This window comes from Andrena cerasifolii, chromosome 9 (genome assembly GCF_050908995.1).
Source record: "Andrena cerasifolii isolate SP2316 chromosome 9, iyAndCera1_principal, whole genome shotgun sequence".
Classification (NCBI taxonomy): Eukaryota; Metazoa; Arthropoda; class Insecta; order Hymenoptera; family Andrenidae; genus Andrena; species Andrena cerasifolii.
In genome coordinates this window covers 11,413,112-11,429,358 of record NC_135126.1, presented here as the reverse complement: position 1 = coordinate 11,429,358, position 16,247 = coordinate 11,413,112, and the positions used below count along the sequence as shown (strand labels likewise).

General features: G+C 50.1%; 1 protein-coding gene and 1 long non-coding RNA gene across 4 annotated transcripts in view; one reads left to right on the top strand and one right to left on the bottom strand.

Moving 5' to 3' along the window:
* The window catches only part of LOC143373271 (dual specificity tyrosine-phosphorylation-regulated kinase 2), a 43,519-nt gene extending 29,903 nt beyond the window's left edge, over positions 1–13,616 (top strand). Inside the window, exons 2-3 of one of the 3 annotated variants that reach the window (XM_076820379.1) lie at positions 2,611–3,291; positions 12,892–13,616. In XM_076820379.1, the coding sequence (XP_076676494.1) occupies positions 2,611–3,291; positions 12,892–12,915 (705 nt within the window). In that variant the 3' untranslated portion in view covers positions 12,916–13,616. Of the gene's footprint in view, positions 1–2,610; positions 3,292–3,968; positions 12,750–12,891 lie in introns of those variants that run through there. The other 2 variants (XM_076820376.1, XM_076820377.1) reach the window with 2 other exon arrangements.
* Positions 12,320–15,886, bottom strand: LOC143373297 (uncharacterized). The gene is made up of 3 exons (XR_013086445.1): positions 15,653–15,886; positions 15,305–15,578; positions 12,320–12,442 (listed from the first exon to the last, which is right to left on the bottom strand). It is a non-coding gene; the product is annotated as an uncharacterized LOC143373297 (long non-coding RNA).
* Between the last annotated feature and the right edge of the window lie 361 nt (positions 15,887–16,247).

The following is a 16,247-nucleotide window of genomic DNA, read 5'->3' as shown; positions in this document are numbered from 1 at the left end:
CCAGTGCGCCGATAACATTGCAGTTAAGTTTTACGGTCGAAATTTAGTTTATTTATTAACCTATGTAATAACAATCTAGAGATATAGATACGGTGTTATTTCGTATAACCTAAAACTATTATGCTTTACTTTTACAAAGTTGTTGGATAGTGCTTTTTTTTGTTGAGTTTCGTCAGAAAATGTGTATCAATTCAAAATGGACCTTTTGCCCCGGGCAATTGTTTGAAGTAAAAAGTACTTAACAAGTGAACGAACTAGATATAACTGTTTAGATAACGATGACCCGTAGTGTTACAGAGATATATGTTCAATATTTAATTTTGTTATAAATATTTTTCTTAATAAAGATTCAGTGCAATTGATCACGTGCAGTCTAAAAATATTTTCTTCCCAGAATATCTCGCATTCCTAGATTTGGGGACATGGGCTTCTGAGGCCCAACGTGTACATACAATGCTTTAATTTTAATTTACGTGCGCACTGTAGGGTTAAATAACTGTGACTAGGTAACGAAAAATTCCACAGTGTTTTGGAAACGGCACTCCCTGAGAATTAATATAAACGTTCCATTACAGGGAAATGTAGCTGTGCGTTCGAGTAGGGTTGGTCTGTGGCCAGGGGAAGGTACAGTTCTGTGTTTATGGGGAAACGGGGGCAGAGTTCAGTTCGAAGATCACCGTTTAGCCATCGAGCGATAATATTCTGGCGTATTGAAATTCGCGTAGACGCTCGTTCGCCGATAACTAGGCGAGCCCACTATAATTCTGGATAAATTCCAACGTGGAGTTTCTGTTGGCCGCACGTGAGCCACTCGATGCGGCCCGAAATATTAAAGTAGGCCGGTGGAAAACAGATACGAGATCGCGCAGAATTATCCGCCGCCTTAGCCGATTGCCCTAGCCCCGCGTTCGCGTTAATATGTTCGTCACTGGTGGGTGGATATTAATGAGGGTGTCAGTGACACGAAACAAAGAATGGCGTTGCCAAAGGGACCGCCACTCTGTATCTTAGAACTGAAAAAAAAACTGCTCACGAATCTAGGAATTCTTTCATTTGTGAGACGTAGGACTCTGATTTCTAATTATAAATATTTCCGATCCTCCAAGAATCTACTGGAACAGAATGTACGTATTACAAACTTTAGTGGATCTCAGTCTGATGATCAAGACGATTCTTTGACATTCATCTAACATTGCTTGTAGTTCTAGGGATTTCCGGGAAAAATAAGCCTTTAAGAATTTCTGTCGGGAATATAGTTTATAAACATCGTTTAAAAATATGTAAATTTAATATCAGAGCTGCTGTTCCAAAGTTACACGCCCGCTAGCGGCCTGTGTTTTTCTGTGAGGGGTCTAGAAGATTAATTAATGCAGGGTAGATGCACCATTTGTGGCCACTTTAAGGTATTGTACCAGTTTTGGCAATTTCTTAAAAAATATAATATTTTTCCGAGTAAACAATAAATGTAACCTTATATTTCTGGTGATATACTAAACAAAATATTTATCATGTGAAATTCTGCACTCTAATGATCTGCAAGCAATTTAAAAATAAGATAATTATGCACATGGCCAAAAACAGTGCAATGGCCACAAACTACTGTACATCTACCCTATTAAAATTTATGCGCGTTTTTCTATTAATTTTTTTTACTATCTCTTAAGACATTGCACTAAAAGTAGGTACCTAATACAAATTTTCCTGGAAAAAAATTCTTAAAAAAAGCTTATTTTTCTGGCCGCTACAGTGGTGTTCCCCCTTAAATATTCTTAACGCCTTCGTGGAGTCGACCTGTACTCTTCTGATGATTGGAAGCAGCGTCTTACTAGCGGCTGTTACATGTTGTTGCCGGGTAGTGCATTATTTTGTCACGTCCCGTTGCCAAATGTGCCGTAAACGATACGCGATCCCCGGTTCATGCAGACCACGTACGTTATTCATGATACACTTCAGACGGCTGTATATTCGAGATTTCGTTTATCCGGCTGGAGTCTGCAAATAATATACTATTCCGTGCGAGAGAGCGTGCCGCCGGTATCGCTTGGAACCGTTAAAACAGTACTCCCCGCCCGAAATGGTGCGTGACTCGTCGCGCAACCGAAAACAAGTAGCTTCGTTGGAAAAAGAACGATTATCCGAAACTACGAGCACTTAGCCAGCTGGATAATCGCGTCTGAAAATCCACTAGGCGGTTAAACCGCGGATCCGGCTGCTCTCCAATTAACACGTTTATCCATAACTCATTATTCCCGTTTGCGCTCGGCAAATATTGACAGCGGCGCAGAATTTGCTTCCTATCACTCTTACCACCTTCCCCGAACGATGCGATAGTATCGAATGCAAATAACGGCACGGAGGGAGATTTATTGTTCTATATCCAGTACCCTTGCCTCTATAAATACGCGAAGCTATCGATCACGCAACAGCACCACATACGTACCGCACATAAAATTAAGGTTATCGATAATAGATTAACGTTGAACGATGCTAGAGAAATGCCGGCCGAGCGATTCGGCACGCATACGTTCCCTCGTATCTCGGGGTGGCATTGATCGGGGGCCTTCTCATTCGCCGTTTAATTAACGAAGCTCGACGTGCCTCTTGTTCCAGGTGATAGACTTCGGCTCTAGCTGCTACGAGAACCAGCGCGTCTACACCTACATACAGAGCCGTTTCTACAGGGCCCCGGAGGTGATCCTCGGCTTGAAATACGGGATGCCCATCGACATGTGGAGCCTGGGCTGCATCATCGCGGAGCTGGTCACCGGCTTCCCCCTGTTCCCAGGCGAGGACGAGGAGGACCAGTTGGCCTGCATAATCGAGGTGCTGGGCATGCCGCCCTCGCACCTGCTGGAATCCGCGAAAAGGTCGAAGCTGTTCATCAACTCGAAGGGCTATCCCCGTTATTGCACCGCGACCACCGTGCCGGACGGGACGATCATACTCAGGGGCGGCTGCTCGCGGAAGGGCAAGGTCCGCGGGCCTCCGGGCTCGAAGGATCTGAAACGGGCGCTGAGGCACTGCGACGACCCGTACTTCCTCGACTTCATAAATCACTGCCTGGAATGGGACCCCGAGGAGAGGATGACGCCCAGCAAGGCGCTGCAGCACGACTGGCTGCGCCGTAGGTTACCGAAGCCACCGGAGGAGGCGAAGGACACGCTGCCACCGGTCTCGTCGGCCGCCCCGCTGCCGCCAGCCGCTGCCGGCCAACGGATCTCCGCCTCCAGCAGCAGCAACTCCAGCAAGACCAACAGCCTGCAGAGCAGCAACACCGAGAGCTCGAACGAGGTAAAGCAGCAGTTGATGGACATCTTCCACAATATGTCCACCAAATGGTGATTTAAACGGCCCCGCAACGGGATCGCGGCTGAGGGGGCCAGTCGGGCCCCCGCGCGGCCTCCACGAGTCATCAGCCGGCCGTCAGCAGTCATCAGTCGCTGAACTATTTAGTGGTGGTGGTTGAGACGGTGATAGGTAGCGGTGGCGGCGGTGATGGGTAGAAGGTTAGCTGCGCTCTATACTTGACGCGAATTCCACTGGCCGGTCAATGCCACGAAAATAAACACCACCCTCTGGCTTCTTGTGAATCCGCGCGACGGGCAGCCCCCTTTTGCACCCCCGGAGGTTACGGTGCCTCGGTTATTATCGTGTTCTTCAGATTTCAGGGTCTCTGAACCTGGCGGGAGTGTCTGGTCATTGCGAAGTAACATTCGATACCGGTCGGAACCTATTTAACTTCTTGAAACCGTGCGCTCGGCGGAGCACCCGCGAGTACAGGGTTCAAGGGAGACGATACTCTCGTTGCCCCCGCGGAGCGTAAAATTTCAGCGGTAATGGTTTGTGCTTTCGGGTCCTCCGCCCTGCACGATCACTTTCGCGGTCTTCTCCCGCCTCGTTAGCCCCCGATGCCTCTGTTTCATACCCTTCACGGTGGCTATGCTTTAAAATCGAACAATGAAACGTAGGAAACGCGAAACGAGAGGACAAGAGGCAGAGCAAGGCGGACCGGCCGAAACCACGATACCTCGGGCTCCGTACTTCGATGGCCCTGACCGGCCAGCTGGATTTGCGTCAAGCATAGCGGCGAGCAACAGCACAGTCATCAATTGCAGGGACAGCAACAGCACAATAACGGTTTGAGCCGAACCCAGAGATCGCACAGACCCTTGAAAATCTCTCACGGCTCCTCGAGCGGATCGAGCCGGCTGGTGGTGATCAGGCGCGTCAAGGACGGTTCCGAGGACCTGGGGCAACTGAAATGAAGCACGGGGCCACCCTTTCCTCGCGCCCGGCGCGCTCACCGTCGCCGGTATAGCCGCCGTTGCTGGCCACGTCTCTCCTTGCCCAGGAGCCAACGGTGCCCCGCAGTGTCGACGGCCCCGCGGGCCTTGGTGCCCGTCCAACGATCCACCCGCCGTCAAACGAGTTGGGGTGGCCTCGTCGTCGACCTCGGATACTACTGTGATCTACGCGACACGCTGGACTGAATACGCTGGCGCCGAAGGAACCTCGAGAATCAGTCGGGACAGACACCACTTCGTGTCCTGCACGTCACGTTGCTGCGCGCAGGGCCCCCCAGGACCTGTCCCTACAAGACGCAACGCTCTCGGGATAGCTGCACGCGCTGCGTATCGCTTGATCGGCCACGTTGTCGCTCCCGACGCCGCGCCCCTCGCGGTCGATCAAGATTATCGTGGGTGGACGAAATACCGCGCGGTCGCGGGAGCAATGAATTTGACTACGCGCAACCTCGGGAGGATCTCTTTACGCGCCGCTTGACCGTACTTGCGCTGTATTCGTTCCACCGGCGATAGTTGCCTTTCTGTTCGCGTGCCTACCGTCGCGTTCAGGACTACCACGAGGTTGTTGCGCCAAGGGTAGCCGGTGAACCAAAGGTTCGCGCAACGTCGATGAATCGATTGACCTACGGTGGCGAGTCGAAGGTTTGTTCGGTTTGCGACGGCCGATGAAGCCGGCTCGGTATAGCTGGAAGCGCCGGTGGAGGTATAAAGGATACGAGGGTTCTTTTAAGCGGGCATGGATCTAATGATCAAAGGGCATGCGCCTCCGTTCTGAATAGAGTCATCTGGCCTTTTTAGATCAGACGGTATCCCTCTTAACGCCTGCCGATATCGAAAGAAGAGAACGTTGATTTCCTCTTCCTCCTCGGACAAACGCTAGTTACCGAGGGAAGTTGGTTTTCGTTATCGCGGCATGAATATTCCTTGAAAGAGCTCGCCTCGTGCGCCGAGGCCTTTAGGTTCCATAACACGCGAACGGTGTTAGACTATGTTTCTTTCTTTTCTTTTTTTTTTTTATTATTATTTCCTGTTTAAATAAGCATTTTAACCGCGTTACATTAACGTAGAATTGTGAATTCAACATAGACGAACGGTGGGGACTCAGCTGGTCCGAATCGAATCAATTGGATCGCAGGTCTCTGCGGCCAGTCCCCATTCGATGAGCACAGATTGTACAGAAATTAATGACGAATCAAACACGATCGACTGAGGAGCTATACGCCAGGCGTATCAGCGACTTATAATTATACACGGTCGGGCAGACCGTCTGATTTCAGTATCAGCAAAGGCACGCTCAGATATTTAACCTTTGAACCTTGCCCATCTCTGTCTGGGCATGATTAGCTTAATTTATTTAATTTCCTACTGAATGAGATATTCGCGGCATTTTACGGCCCGACTTTTTACACTGGATGCTGCTCGAGACCCCGGCATCTAACTATTGTCATTTCAGAATCACCCCGCACTCGCAAAAAGGCCACCATTTGTGCCCGGCAGCCTCGAGCAGAATCAGCATCCTTCGAACTCATACCTTTTAACTACTGCCGTATAGTATTAAGTTTCAATCCACGGTACGATTGATTTTCTCACGTGTGAATACTCAGCAATAAGTGTTCTGCATTTTATCACTGCCTTTTTTCCCCAATTTTTATCGTTTTTACACCCATTCCTCTGCTTCTTCGGCATTTATCATTCGACTCGCGGATCCACCACGAGCGGCATTTAGAAGACGGTCTCGAAACTCTGCATTTCGCGTCCCCTTACCGTAATCCCTCGCTTTTGCGGCGGCTGTAAGGGATGTACAGGTCTGTCGTAAAATCGCTGAAGCGTCCGAACATGTCCCGAGCATCGTCGCAAGTTAATCGACAGAAACACAAGGAGATATCGACCCGGAGCCTCGGTCAGAGCTGCAACCGCTCGATGGTTTAATTTACGACCGCTCTGTACCTTCTTCAGCCGCTCTACCGCGAGCAAACGAATTCGTAATCGCGCCGCGACAAGCAGGAGAGTCTCGCGAAGGCTCGCACGATTCGCGTTCAGTCGCTCGACGGGGACGCTCGGAGCAGGACGCGCGAAAGGACAAAGAAGCATCGACGCTCGCGAATCTCTGGGTGGAGGTGTCGTTGCATCCACGCGGCGACCCTGGCGCAAAGAGTGACTTGGCGCTAATTTTAGTTAGCAGGGACGAGTGTGCGCGGCGTGCGTGAGAACCGCGAGGAACAGTGGACGGGCAAGGGTCCGAAACGGGGGCGGAAAGAAGGTGCGCGGCGAGCTAGCGGTAGCGAGAGGGGTTTAAAAAGAAGAGGAGGGTGACAGATAGATCGCGAGGTAGAAAGGGGAGGAGGTGACAACTAGCAGCGACGAAGAAAAGCACGATCCCGCGAGGATAGTCGGGGGAAGGTTGAAAGAAGGGGGGGAAAACGGCGAGTCACGGAGTGTTGTTAAGAAAAATCGTGATAATGAACGGGGATATCTTGTGATATGGAATTTAGGCGTATTTGGGGGTTCACGTTGTTGAACATAGATAAATCTATATATATAAATACATTATATATATATGAAGTGCGTATATATTATATACTACGTTGTAACGCTAAGTAACGGCGTCCACGGTAAAACGAGGGACGCGTGCGTAGTGAGAAGTAGCCCAGCTCTGAAACGCGTTACACATGGGAGTGAGGAAGAGCGAGACGGTCTCGTGGAACGTGCACGATATAATATGTGTGTACGGTATAAGTAACGCCTTTTAACGAACCCTCTATCCTTTCCCATTCTTCTGTTCCCTCCCCTACTGTCCCATCATTCTCACCTCTTCCCCGCAATCACAGACCACCTCGTACCGGCTATTCGCGATTAATTTTCGCGAGGGAGCGAGCGAACCTTCGCATCCGCGGCAAAAGTGAGGAGCCAGCCCCCCCCTGGTCGAGGGAAGCGGAGACGAAGCAAGTCGATCGATCTTCGCGGTCCCCTGTATCCGTTTAATTTCACTCGGCGCTGCCCAGGAGGTAAACGCGATCCAAGATCGATCGTCGATGCGCGCTCTTGTCTCCTATTAAAAGTTTCTGCTCTCATGTTTCTCGCCAGGCGCGTAGCAGAACGGGCGCCGCCTGTACCGTTTACCTAGTCCCTCGCTTTCCGCGCGAACATTTCGACAGCGCCGTGCGGCTCCTCGCGCACTACGCGCTGTACGGGCGCATTGTAAACAGCGCGAGGTCGCGCGCCGCTTTGTTTCCGTTCGAAAGGCGAAGCGGGCGCGGAGATAAGCACAGGCCCGGGTACGCGAGTCGGCACGTTTACGTACACCGCTACTCACCTCCTGTTTATTATTAACGCAGATGTAATCGACCGAGTTCCACTTCGTTCGCTTAATTTATCGATCACTCACTCTGCTTTTACTGTGATTAAACGCGTTACGCCACGCGCCCGACGTGGCACGTCGCAAAACTTCGGCTCAAAAACCGCGTCGTGCGCGTTTCCGTCGCGCGTGCCGCACTGTCGTCGGCTGATCTCGAAGAAGATTGCGCGGAAGCTCTCGTATACAGTATACCGCTTGTATCGACGGGACGCCTGTTGCGCACAGGCGCGAACGATCGTAGATCTTTTCCTTTCCTCGTTGTTTCTTTTTTTTTAACCGCTTTTTTTTTACGTAGCAGTCGTGCAACGCGTCTCAACGCCGACGCGGGGTTTAAGTGATAGCTTTAGGCTTTTAATGTACGAGCAGGATGTGCGGCGGTCGACTCCGAGGTCGAGGCAAACGAGGGTGTGCCCCGATTCTCTGGGAACCATGTTCCGAGGATTCCTCTCGTCAAGAATAAATAAGACAGCGGAGAAAGCACGCGATACGCTCCCCCCACGCGTCTGCTGCTCCCTCGTCCGCTTCCTTCAACGCTCCCCTCGCCCCGCTGCCTCCAAACATCCCCCGCTTTTCTAAACTAAGAAAAAAAAACACCGAACGTACCCACCCTGAAATCTCCAATTCGTTGCACTGCTGCGCTTTTCGTTGACCAACAAAGTCAGCCTCGATAGGTGTACGTCGAAACGTATGTGCAACCCTCGCGATTGAGATCGGCTCGATACACGGTGCGCATATATTTATAGGCCTGCACGAGCCGCTCGAACGGTGAATTTTATAAAAGGACCTCGCCGACATCAAAGCTGCTCCAATTAAAAATAAATCCCCCTCCCGGCTGCTACAGATTTTCACGGCGCAACCCGACGGAAATGCACGGGGCGCGCGGTGCTCGATACGCGGCGCTCGGGTTTTGCGCCCATGGCTTGTGAGAATCTGGGTGTGCGCGGCGCTCCAACGACGATGGGAACGTTTGATTGATCGGAGGGCAACGTTTATTCGTGGGTAATCGTAGCTGGTGATTGCGTTCGAGCGGCTCCGCGCTGCCAGTAGCTAAAGGCACGCGAGTGGCGGTCGCGTGGGAGGACGACGACATACCGAAACCTACTTGGAGCGATTTGCAACGAGCCGGAGCAGACGGGGAAAGAACACGAACCGTGTTTCGAGTTTCAACCGCGACTTTCGTTTCCCCGACGCTCGGCCAGGGGAACGGAAATTGGGAGCTGATATCTGGGCGCACAGTTTGCTGATCGAGGGAACGAGTCTTCTCGGTCGTCTGGTTCCGCGTGCGTTGGTAGGCATCGGGAAACCGGCCGGTCTGTTGTAGATTTTGCAACGTAAACACACGTTGTATTATATTAAGGAATATTTCAATGTGCCTGGAGGGTGATCGATAAGAGCCGTTCGAGATTAGAGATTGCCATCGAGGCGAGGATGCGCGCCGTGGCTTGTAAGTATTAGGACACATGGTCTGTGTGGAATAATCATGAGAGGCGTAGAAAATTTATTGATTTAACTCTGATGAATTTTACTTTATTTGGTATTTTAAGTTAGGACCAGAGAATAAGTGAAAAGTACGCAGAATGCCAGGTTCTTTGAAATACAACGGGTGGCCTAATACTTATGAATCCATCGAGGGCACCTGCAGACCAGCGAATAATTAAGATCCAGGATGGTCTTCGCCGTTAGTGTACGGGGACTTCTTTTCGGCCTCGGTCGCAATAAGAGTATCGAAGGCAATTGTAGCTACAGGCGGAAGTTGGAAGGTAGCAATAGAGGGAAACGGACTGCTCAAAGTAATTGGAGAATTATCCTTGCAAGTGTGGTGAAAGGAAGTTTGGGAACTACCGTGCAGAATGTACCATCGGTGGAAGTTCCTCAAGAATCTCAAGTTTCCAGTGGAGTCCGAAGAACTGATTGAAAACTTGCCCCGCAATATCTAATAACACGCGGGTGGTACTTATAGTAAATCCTTCGCAGTTTTAGCTTCTGTTGCCTGCATCTATTTCGCTAACGTATCCTGAACTCTCCCACTAAATATCATTAACCGCCAAGTAACTCACATACCAAAGAACGCGTTAAACGTGCACCGTTCTCCACGTTTTTTTTTCGACGTTTCATTTATCCGTTAGAACGAGCCGGTTCGCTCTGCAGGCAAGTGGTTCTCTAATTATTTTGAGCTGATACAGAATTCTATGGCTAGTAGAAAAAGGAAGACGGCGCAGGAAGGAAGGAAGGAAGGAGGGAGGGAGGGTAGCGAAAGGCGGAGGAAGCAGACGAGAAATTAGTACTGTATCAATATCTATATTTATGTATATTTGTAATTCGCGTTTGTACCGGTAATTAAGGGGGCTCGTAATTAATCTCTGGGGACGCAGATTTATTGAGCAGATCGGCGGTGGCTCCAAGTTCGTTGAACGCGGCCGCCTCGTTCCGTGACCTTCCCTCTTTCCGATCCGTTCCCCACTCTTTCCTCGGCGCTTCAATCATCGTTCTGACAGTGTAAACGCGAGGGAGCCCCCGGCTTGCCCGATTTCTGGCGCGTCCTTAGCCTCCCGTCGTCCCGATCCGACGAGATCGAGCCGCTCGAACGTCTCCGAGCGAAAGAATTTCCGAATCCACGGGCGAACGCTACCGAAATGCGTGCCGGCGTCGAGCGGAACAGGCGGCAGAAGTAAAATAAATAATATCCATTTAAACGACTAGTGGTAATCGATTTAAGCCGTAACAGATAAGGGTACAAGGATAGTTGAGCCGCGACGACTCGGGGGTTAAACGAGCACGATGCGAGCTGGGAGAAAGAAGACGGAGAAAACGAGAAAAGGAAAGAAGCAAAGACTGAACGAGAAGGTCGGGATTGTAGAATCGTCCGTCGATCTGCTCGCCTCCCTTTGTTTTCGCCCAGAGACGAGAACGATGGATCTCGATACGCGCGTATTCATTTTTTTTCTCTTCGCTCTCCGCATCTCTCTTCCAGAGGGAACGACCAATTGATCGTGCGCCGCACCATATCACGACGTTTTATTTCACCTTCGACGAACCGTGCGTCCCCTATCTTTTTGTAGCCTCTCCGCGATAGGTACCGTGTCTTTCTATACATCCGCGTGCTCTATCACCGAATAATACGCCGTCGAACTCGCCCGTTCGATAGTCGCGTTGATCTCCTCCTTGAAACGGGCACGCTCTACGATCCAGCGATACTAGTCTCGATTCGTAACCGATCAGCGGCTGAGAAAGCCCTCGCGCGTCCCTGCGAAGTCTCTGTAAACGAACGCTGGATTCTTTCGAAGCGGAGGACGCCGCTCCGTGCGGACTTTCGCGTAGCGAGTTGGGTGATAACCAATGTCGATGCACTGGTTCCGAGATCGAAGGTGATGGACGTGCGATGGTCGGCGAACGATCGTGCCTAGGCTCGGTAAAGTACACGGCACGCGAGGTCGAGACTGATAGCCGTGCAAACAGGGTTTCTGTATCGAGACGATACGGAGGAGCCGAGGGTGGAAAAGCCCGAAAAGAAGCGCGCAGACGTTCGAGTCTCTGCGAGGGGCACCTGTGACGTTTATACGAAAGCTGGGATCCTGTATAAAGCATGTGCACACACAGATGCGCGCGAGCGTTCCCCTCCCTGGACGAGACTTCACGGAATTCGTTGGCGCACGTACGTTTCCACGCGCGCTCGCTGCGCGCGCTGCCGGTGTCCGGGGGAGCGGTGATCCGTTCGCTCCGCGGTGATGCGTTTCTTTTTCTCTATCTTCCGTAGCATCGTTCGTTTTAGTCGACTTACCCCGCTTCTAAGGCCTTTTCTATATTTTCTAATAATCGTAAGCGAACTGTTCCTACGTTCGACCAGGCCGCTGCAACGCGTAGAGAGAATGGGAGAACGACGATGTCTTTCACATTGCGAGATGTATGTATTTACCCTACTCCACTCCGTCGTCATCCTTCACTCGTGCATTGTATTATAATACCTCCATTGCATTCGTGCGTGTCGTGCCCGTGCGTTGCGTCTAATTTTAATCGATCGACTATTAACGACCGGCAAGCGTGCGTTCACGCGAGCGTCTCTAACGCGTACCTAGGTTTTTGTATATACAATGTATACATACACACACACACACATACACACATATACGCGCGACATGAGTAAAAGAACGAAACGAATAATCGACCTCTCCTAGACCGAGGAGGGTGGGGAGGAAGGTCGTTCAAACATTTAACAGCGAATCGGACGAGCTCGGTGACATTGCTTTCGGTGCCCTACGACACGCGTTCGACCAAGCGACGTTTCCGGATCGGTTGCAGCGGCAGCGATACCACCCGACCTGTCTTCTATCGAGAATAATCGCGCACGGTCTCCACGACCGCTTGGAAGGGCCGTGCCCGCGACAGCATCGCCTTACTTTATATCTTCTTTTCCTCCCCCTTCTTTCTTCATCGTTTTTGCCTCTCTTCTGTTTCCCCTCGCCTCCCGTGCATAGTATGTATGATTTTACGCGCTAAGTTCCGTAGGGTTAACGTGGTTTCTTTCTTAAGCGACAATGCAAACGTTTGATCTCTTTACTCATACATTACATCACTACGAATAATACGAATACGTAATTATAATTATTGTACTGCGGAGAGCCGTCACTCGTCGTTGCGCCCGGCACAGGTCTCTCGCCCCGTTCGACACCCTTTTCGTCGCGGTCGCGTCCCTTCGGGGGCGAACGACGAGGGGAAGAGTGCGTCGCCCGTTGTCCACCCCCTGCTGGCAGAACGCTCGACGAGGTTGGGGGTAGTGCAGCGCAATCTATACATATATAAATACGTATGAAAAAAAAAGTATATACGAATGGTATGATTCGAGCGTTTATCCGGCGTGCAAAGATACACACCAAGACACACCGTTATCATCCTCCTCCCCCCCCCCCCACCCCCACCCCCACCCCATCATATTGAACAAAAGAAAAGGAACGAACCCTCTTTGAGAATCTCCGAACGCACGATGCGTAAATTGTAACGCGTTCCCGCGTCGCGAGTCACGAAAACGCGAAACTGATTTTTTAAAGAACCGCTCTGACTTGATTAAGAAACGAAATAAACGCTGCTTGAAATGCTGTTTGCGTTTTCATGGTGTGGTCACGCGCGGCGTAAAAATACACGCCGTACGGGCGTACGAGAAGGCGTGGTGTTCCCCTCCTGTCCACCTATCTATCTCACGCTTTTCGCGGGAATTTATCGGCACACGCTTCTTTCTAGCGAACGAGGATTGACGGGGAATGAATTGGACGAGTTTTATGAAGCGGTTCCAGCTCTCCCGGCCGTCTGAATGAATAAACACGAGAGAATAAAGAAAACAGGCGCGAGCGTTGAAGGTTCCGTGACATCTGGGGAGACGGACCCGTGGACTCTCGGGCCTGCTGCCAAGGCGTTAAATCACCGAGGTGTACGCCAGCGACGGAAATTTCCGCCGGGGAGCCGCTGCCGGACAGAGATCGCGGGGGCTCGATTGCTATCGTCGAGCCTCTCCGCTTTCCTGCTCGGGTGGCGCGCCTCGAGCGGGGACGTTGCCTCGCATCGATCAGAAACGAGAACACGTAGGACAATTCACCCCCCGACGGTATAAAAGATAGATAAACTTGTTTGCTTCTGGATTGTGCTATTCGAACGTTCTCCCCGCGGTTCGATAGGAGCTGGCACCGGCGAAGGAACGGGCCGCGGTTTCCTCGTGGCTCCTTTTATATTCGGGAGATAGCCGTCCATCCAGCCGCTTCCCTAATCCTCTTTCAAGCCCGCACAACTGGATAATAATTATCGCGCCCGAACCGAGGGAACACCGGCCGCCAGAAGTCAATGTGCACCGGTCGAGGCTAACAGGTACGTTTGCTGTTCTTATTAATCCATTCATCTTAGGTCAATGGTTTCGCGGCTTCATTGTACTCTATTGAACCTACTATGAGCCAATTTCATATTTGTCTTCGGTGCTCAGCAGTGGTGGGTCCGTATTTCACCTAACGCAGAAAAGTGAATTAGTCTCTACTTGTAGGATAAGACGTAGTGAATAGCTTAACTTTATTACGTTCCTGTATTTTACTGTGTAAAATCATATTGTTTGAGAAAAAAACCGTTGCAGACTGTGAAATGCCATAATCTGCATGGACATGTCGTATTTGTTAAATTCAGAATCGTAACAACATAGTTATTGTTGGATGATGAATTTTGCCAACCATCTAAAAGTAGAACTGCATCTTCGGATTCCGCACTGATTATGGACTTTTTGTAATCTTGAAATTTTGCGTGAAGCAAATTATTCAACAATGTCTTTCGAGTTGGAATTTTATAAGCTGAATTCAATTTATGAGCGAAGTTCCTAAAGCAGTCGGATTCAATAATACTTAAATGGAATGTTACATCCAAAGAAATAATCTGCTATAGCTTTATCAATTCCTTCAGAATCCATGTTGATATGTGCAAAAATTCGAGTATCTTTTGCACACCAAGGATATGAACTTTACTAAAAAAAATTCAAATTATTTATAATTTTTATAATTACATTCCAATCTTTCTTTTTAAAGTAATTTAAAATATTGTGCAGTAAAATTCAATGCAATAGGTACAGGTCAATAGTTTGTATTTGAATTTTTGACATTGAATACAATAGGGAAAAATAATTTTTTTTGAATGCGGATTAATCCGTTTTTGTTCTCAATGCTTCATATATAAACTGTAGGATGTATATCCTCTCTTTCCCCTCCACCGGTACCAAACTTCATTTCCGTTCCGGAAGAATACCGCGCCGTTGACTTTCCTTGAAAAGAAAACACCCTATCCAAGAACCCCCCTATGAATAATCTTGATTACACGTTCGACTCGTTCCACAAGCAGCTTTTCGCGCATTTGACAATAGCGGAGCCAATTAGCTGGTCCATTTCTACTTAGTCGACCAGCTCTTGTGTACCAGGCGGCGCAGTCCCCGCGATCGTTCGATACCTCGTCCAGAGCCTAGATAGGATAGGATGCTCCCCGATAGTTGATCCATCAATCCGACCTTCGTCATCGACGAGCACCGCGTTGTAATTTAATGACGCCGCGGTGCTATCGGACCGCGGATTGATCTGATTCTTCGGCATAGATTCGAGGGTTAATTAATCATGGTAACGGCGTGTCAGTCTCCTGTTACTCCGCTGTACAGCTTCCAACATACAGTTGCCGCTAAACGAGTCGTTAATCATTGATACTCGACGCGAGGGGGTCGGGCATCGATTTTCGTGCGCGCTAAGTGTGTCACACTTAGGTAGATATCCACCTCGGTATTTTCATCAGGATTAACCGCTCGAGTTTCAACCAGACCATCGAACAAAGGGTTGCATCCCGTTCGTCTACTTACCCGGATCGAGGGGGGAGGGTAGGGGGGGGGGAGAGGCTGGAGTGTTACGGTGGGAATCCAGCATAGGTCGGATCGCAATCATCTGACATTGACTGCTTTTCCGGGTCGCATTTATTTTTAATCCAGCGAGAACGGTGCACGGCTCACGAGGGTGACGTCAAACAGCCTAGCCGTAGATGATTCGCCTCCTGTATACATACTCCGGCAGTGAGCCAGTGGTGCCTGGTGATCGATTCATCGCCCTCTCGCTCTGATCTCGCTCTAGCTACGCAAATAATATCTTACCTTCCGCAGGCGGCGTCTGCTTATAGATTTCTGTCATCGGCTCTGCCCGATCATTCGCTCCACGAAGATCACTCGCCGCTGAGTACTCCGCCGCAAGGTTGCTCGTCCCGACGAGCCTTCAGCGCGTGGCCAAATTTACCGTTTCCGGTGTAATGGTTGCCGGCAGATCAACCGTCCGCGTTACGATATTTCCATCAGGTCTGCTACTTGCGGTAGGTCAAGGATCGAGTGGCGTCGGTCGATGGTAAAAGTCCCCTTCGTTGTGTTCGGAATGCTACTTATTTCGGAGAGGCTAGTAGCTTGTTAGAAAAACGTATAGGAGATATATTTCTAATTCAGATTTGGTACCTCGGTGATGAGGATTTCCTTGTTATACTCTGATATCGCATTCGACGGTAGGTTCCTATAATTTCCTATGCAATTCTGACGAGTGCGTGCATAAAACAGGTGGATAGGCTCGCACCGACTGAGAGTATGCTCGATCATCGAGTGGGCCTCGCGTTAACGTGGTTGCCTCTTGTCGCCGCCAGTCGCTTGGGCAACAGCTCGTTCGAACAATGATCCCGCGAACTGTTTCGATGTTCGCCGGAGGGCAAACCGGTCTTCGAGGGGGCGAACGAGGATATCGAACCTGTGTCGCTGTTCCTGTCTCGATACCGACCACTTATTTTCGGTCCGTCCAAATTCAATGGTAAACGTTGCTGGCTACTCGCCAGCAACGCTCCAGTCGTGCGTTGTCTTTTTGCAGGCCCCCCCCCCCCCCCCTCCGGGAATCGCGTACAAAACACCGGACGTTTCCATGCCTTTCAGGGGATTCTTCGCGGAGTGAAATAAAGATCGTTCGCCCGTGGGATCAGTGTCCCTTGTCTATGCAAATCAGCGAGACGTCTCCTTTATTTTCGGTAGGCACTGCAGCTTCGTGGTAATTGATGCATGTCAGATA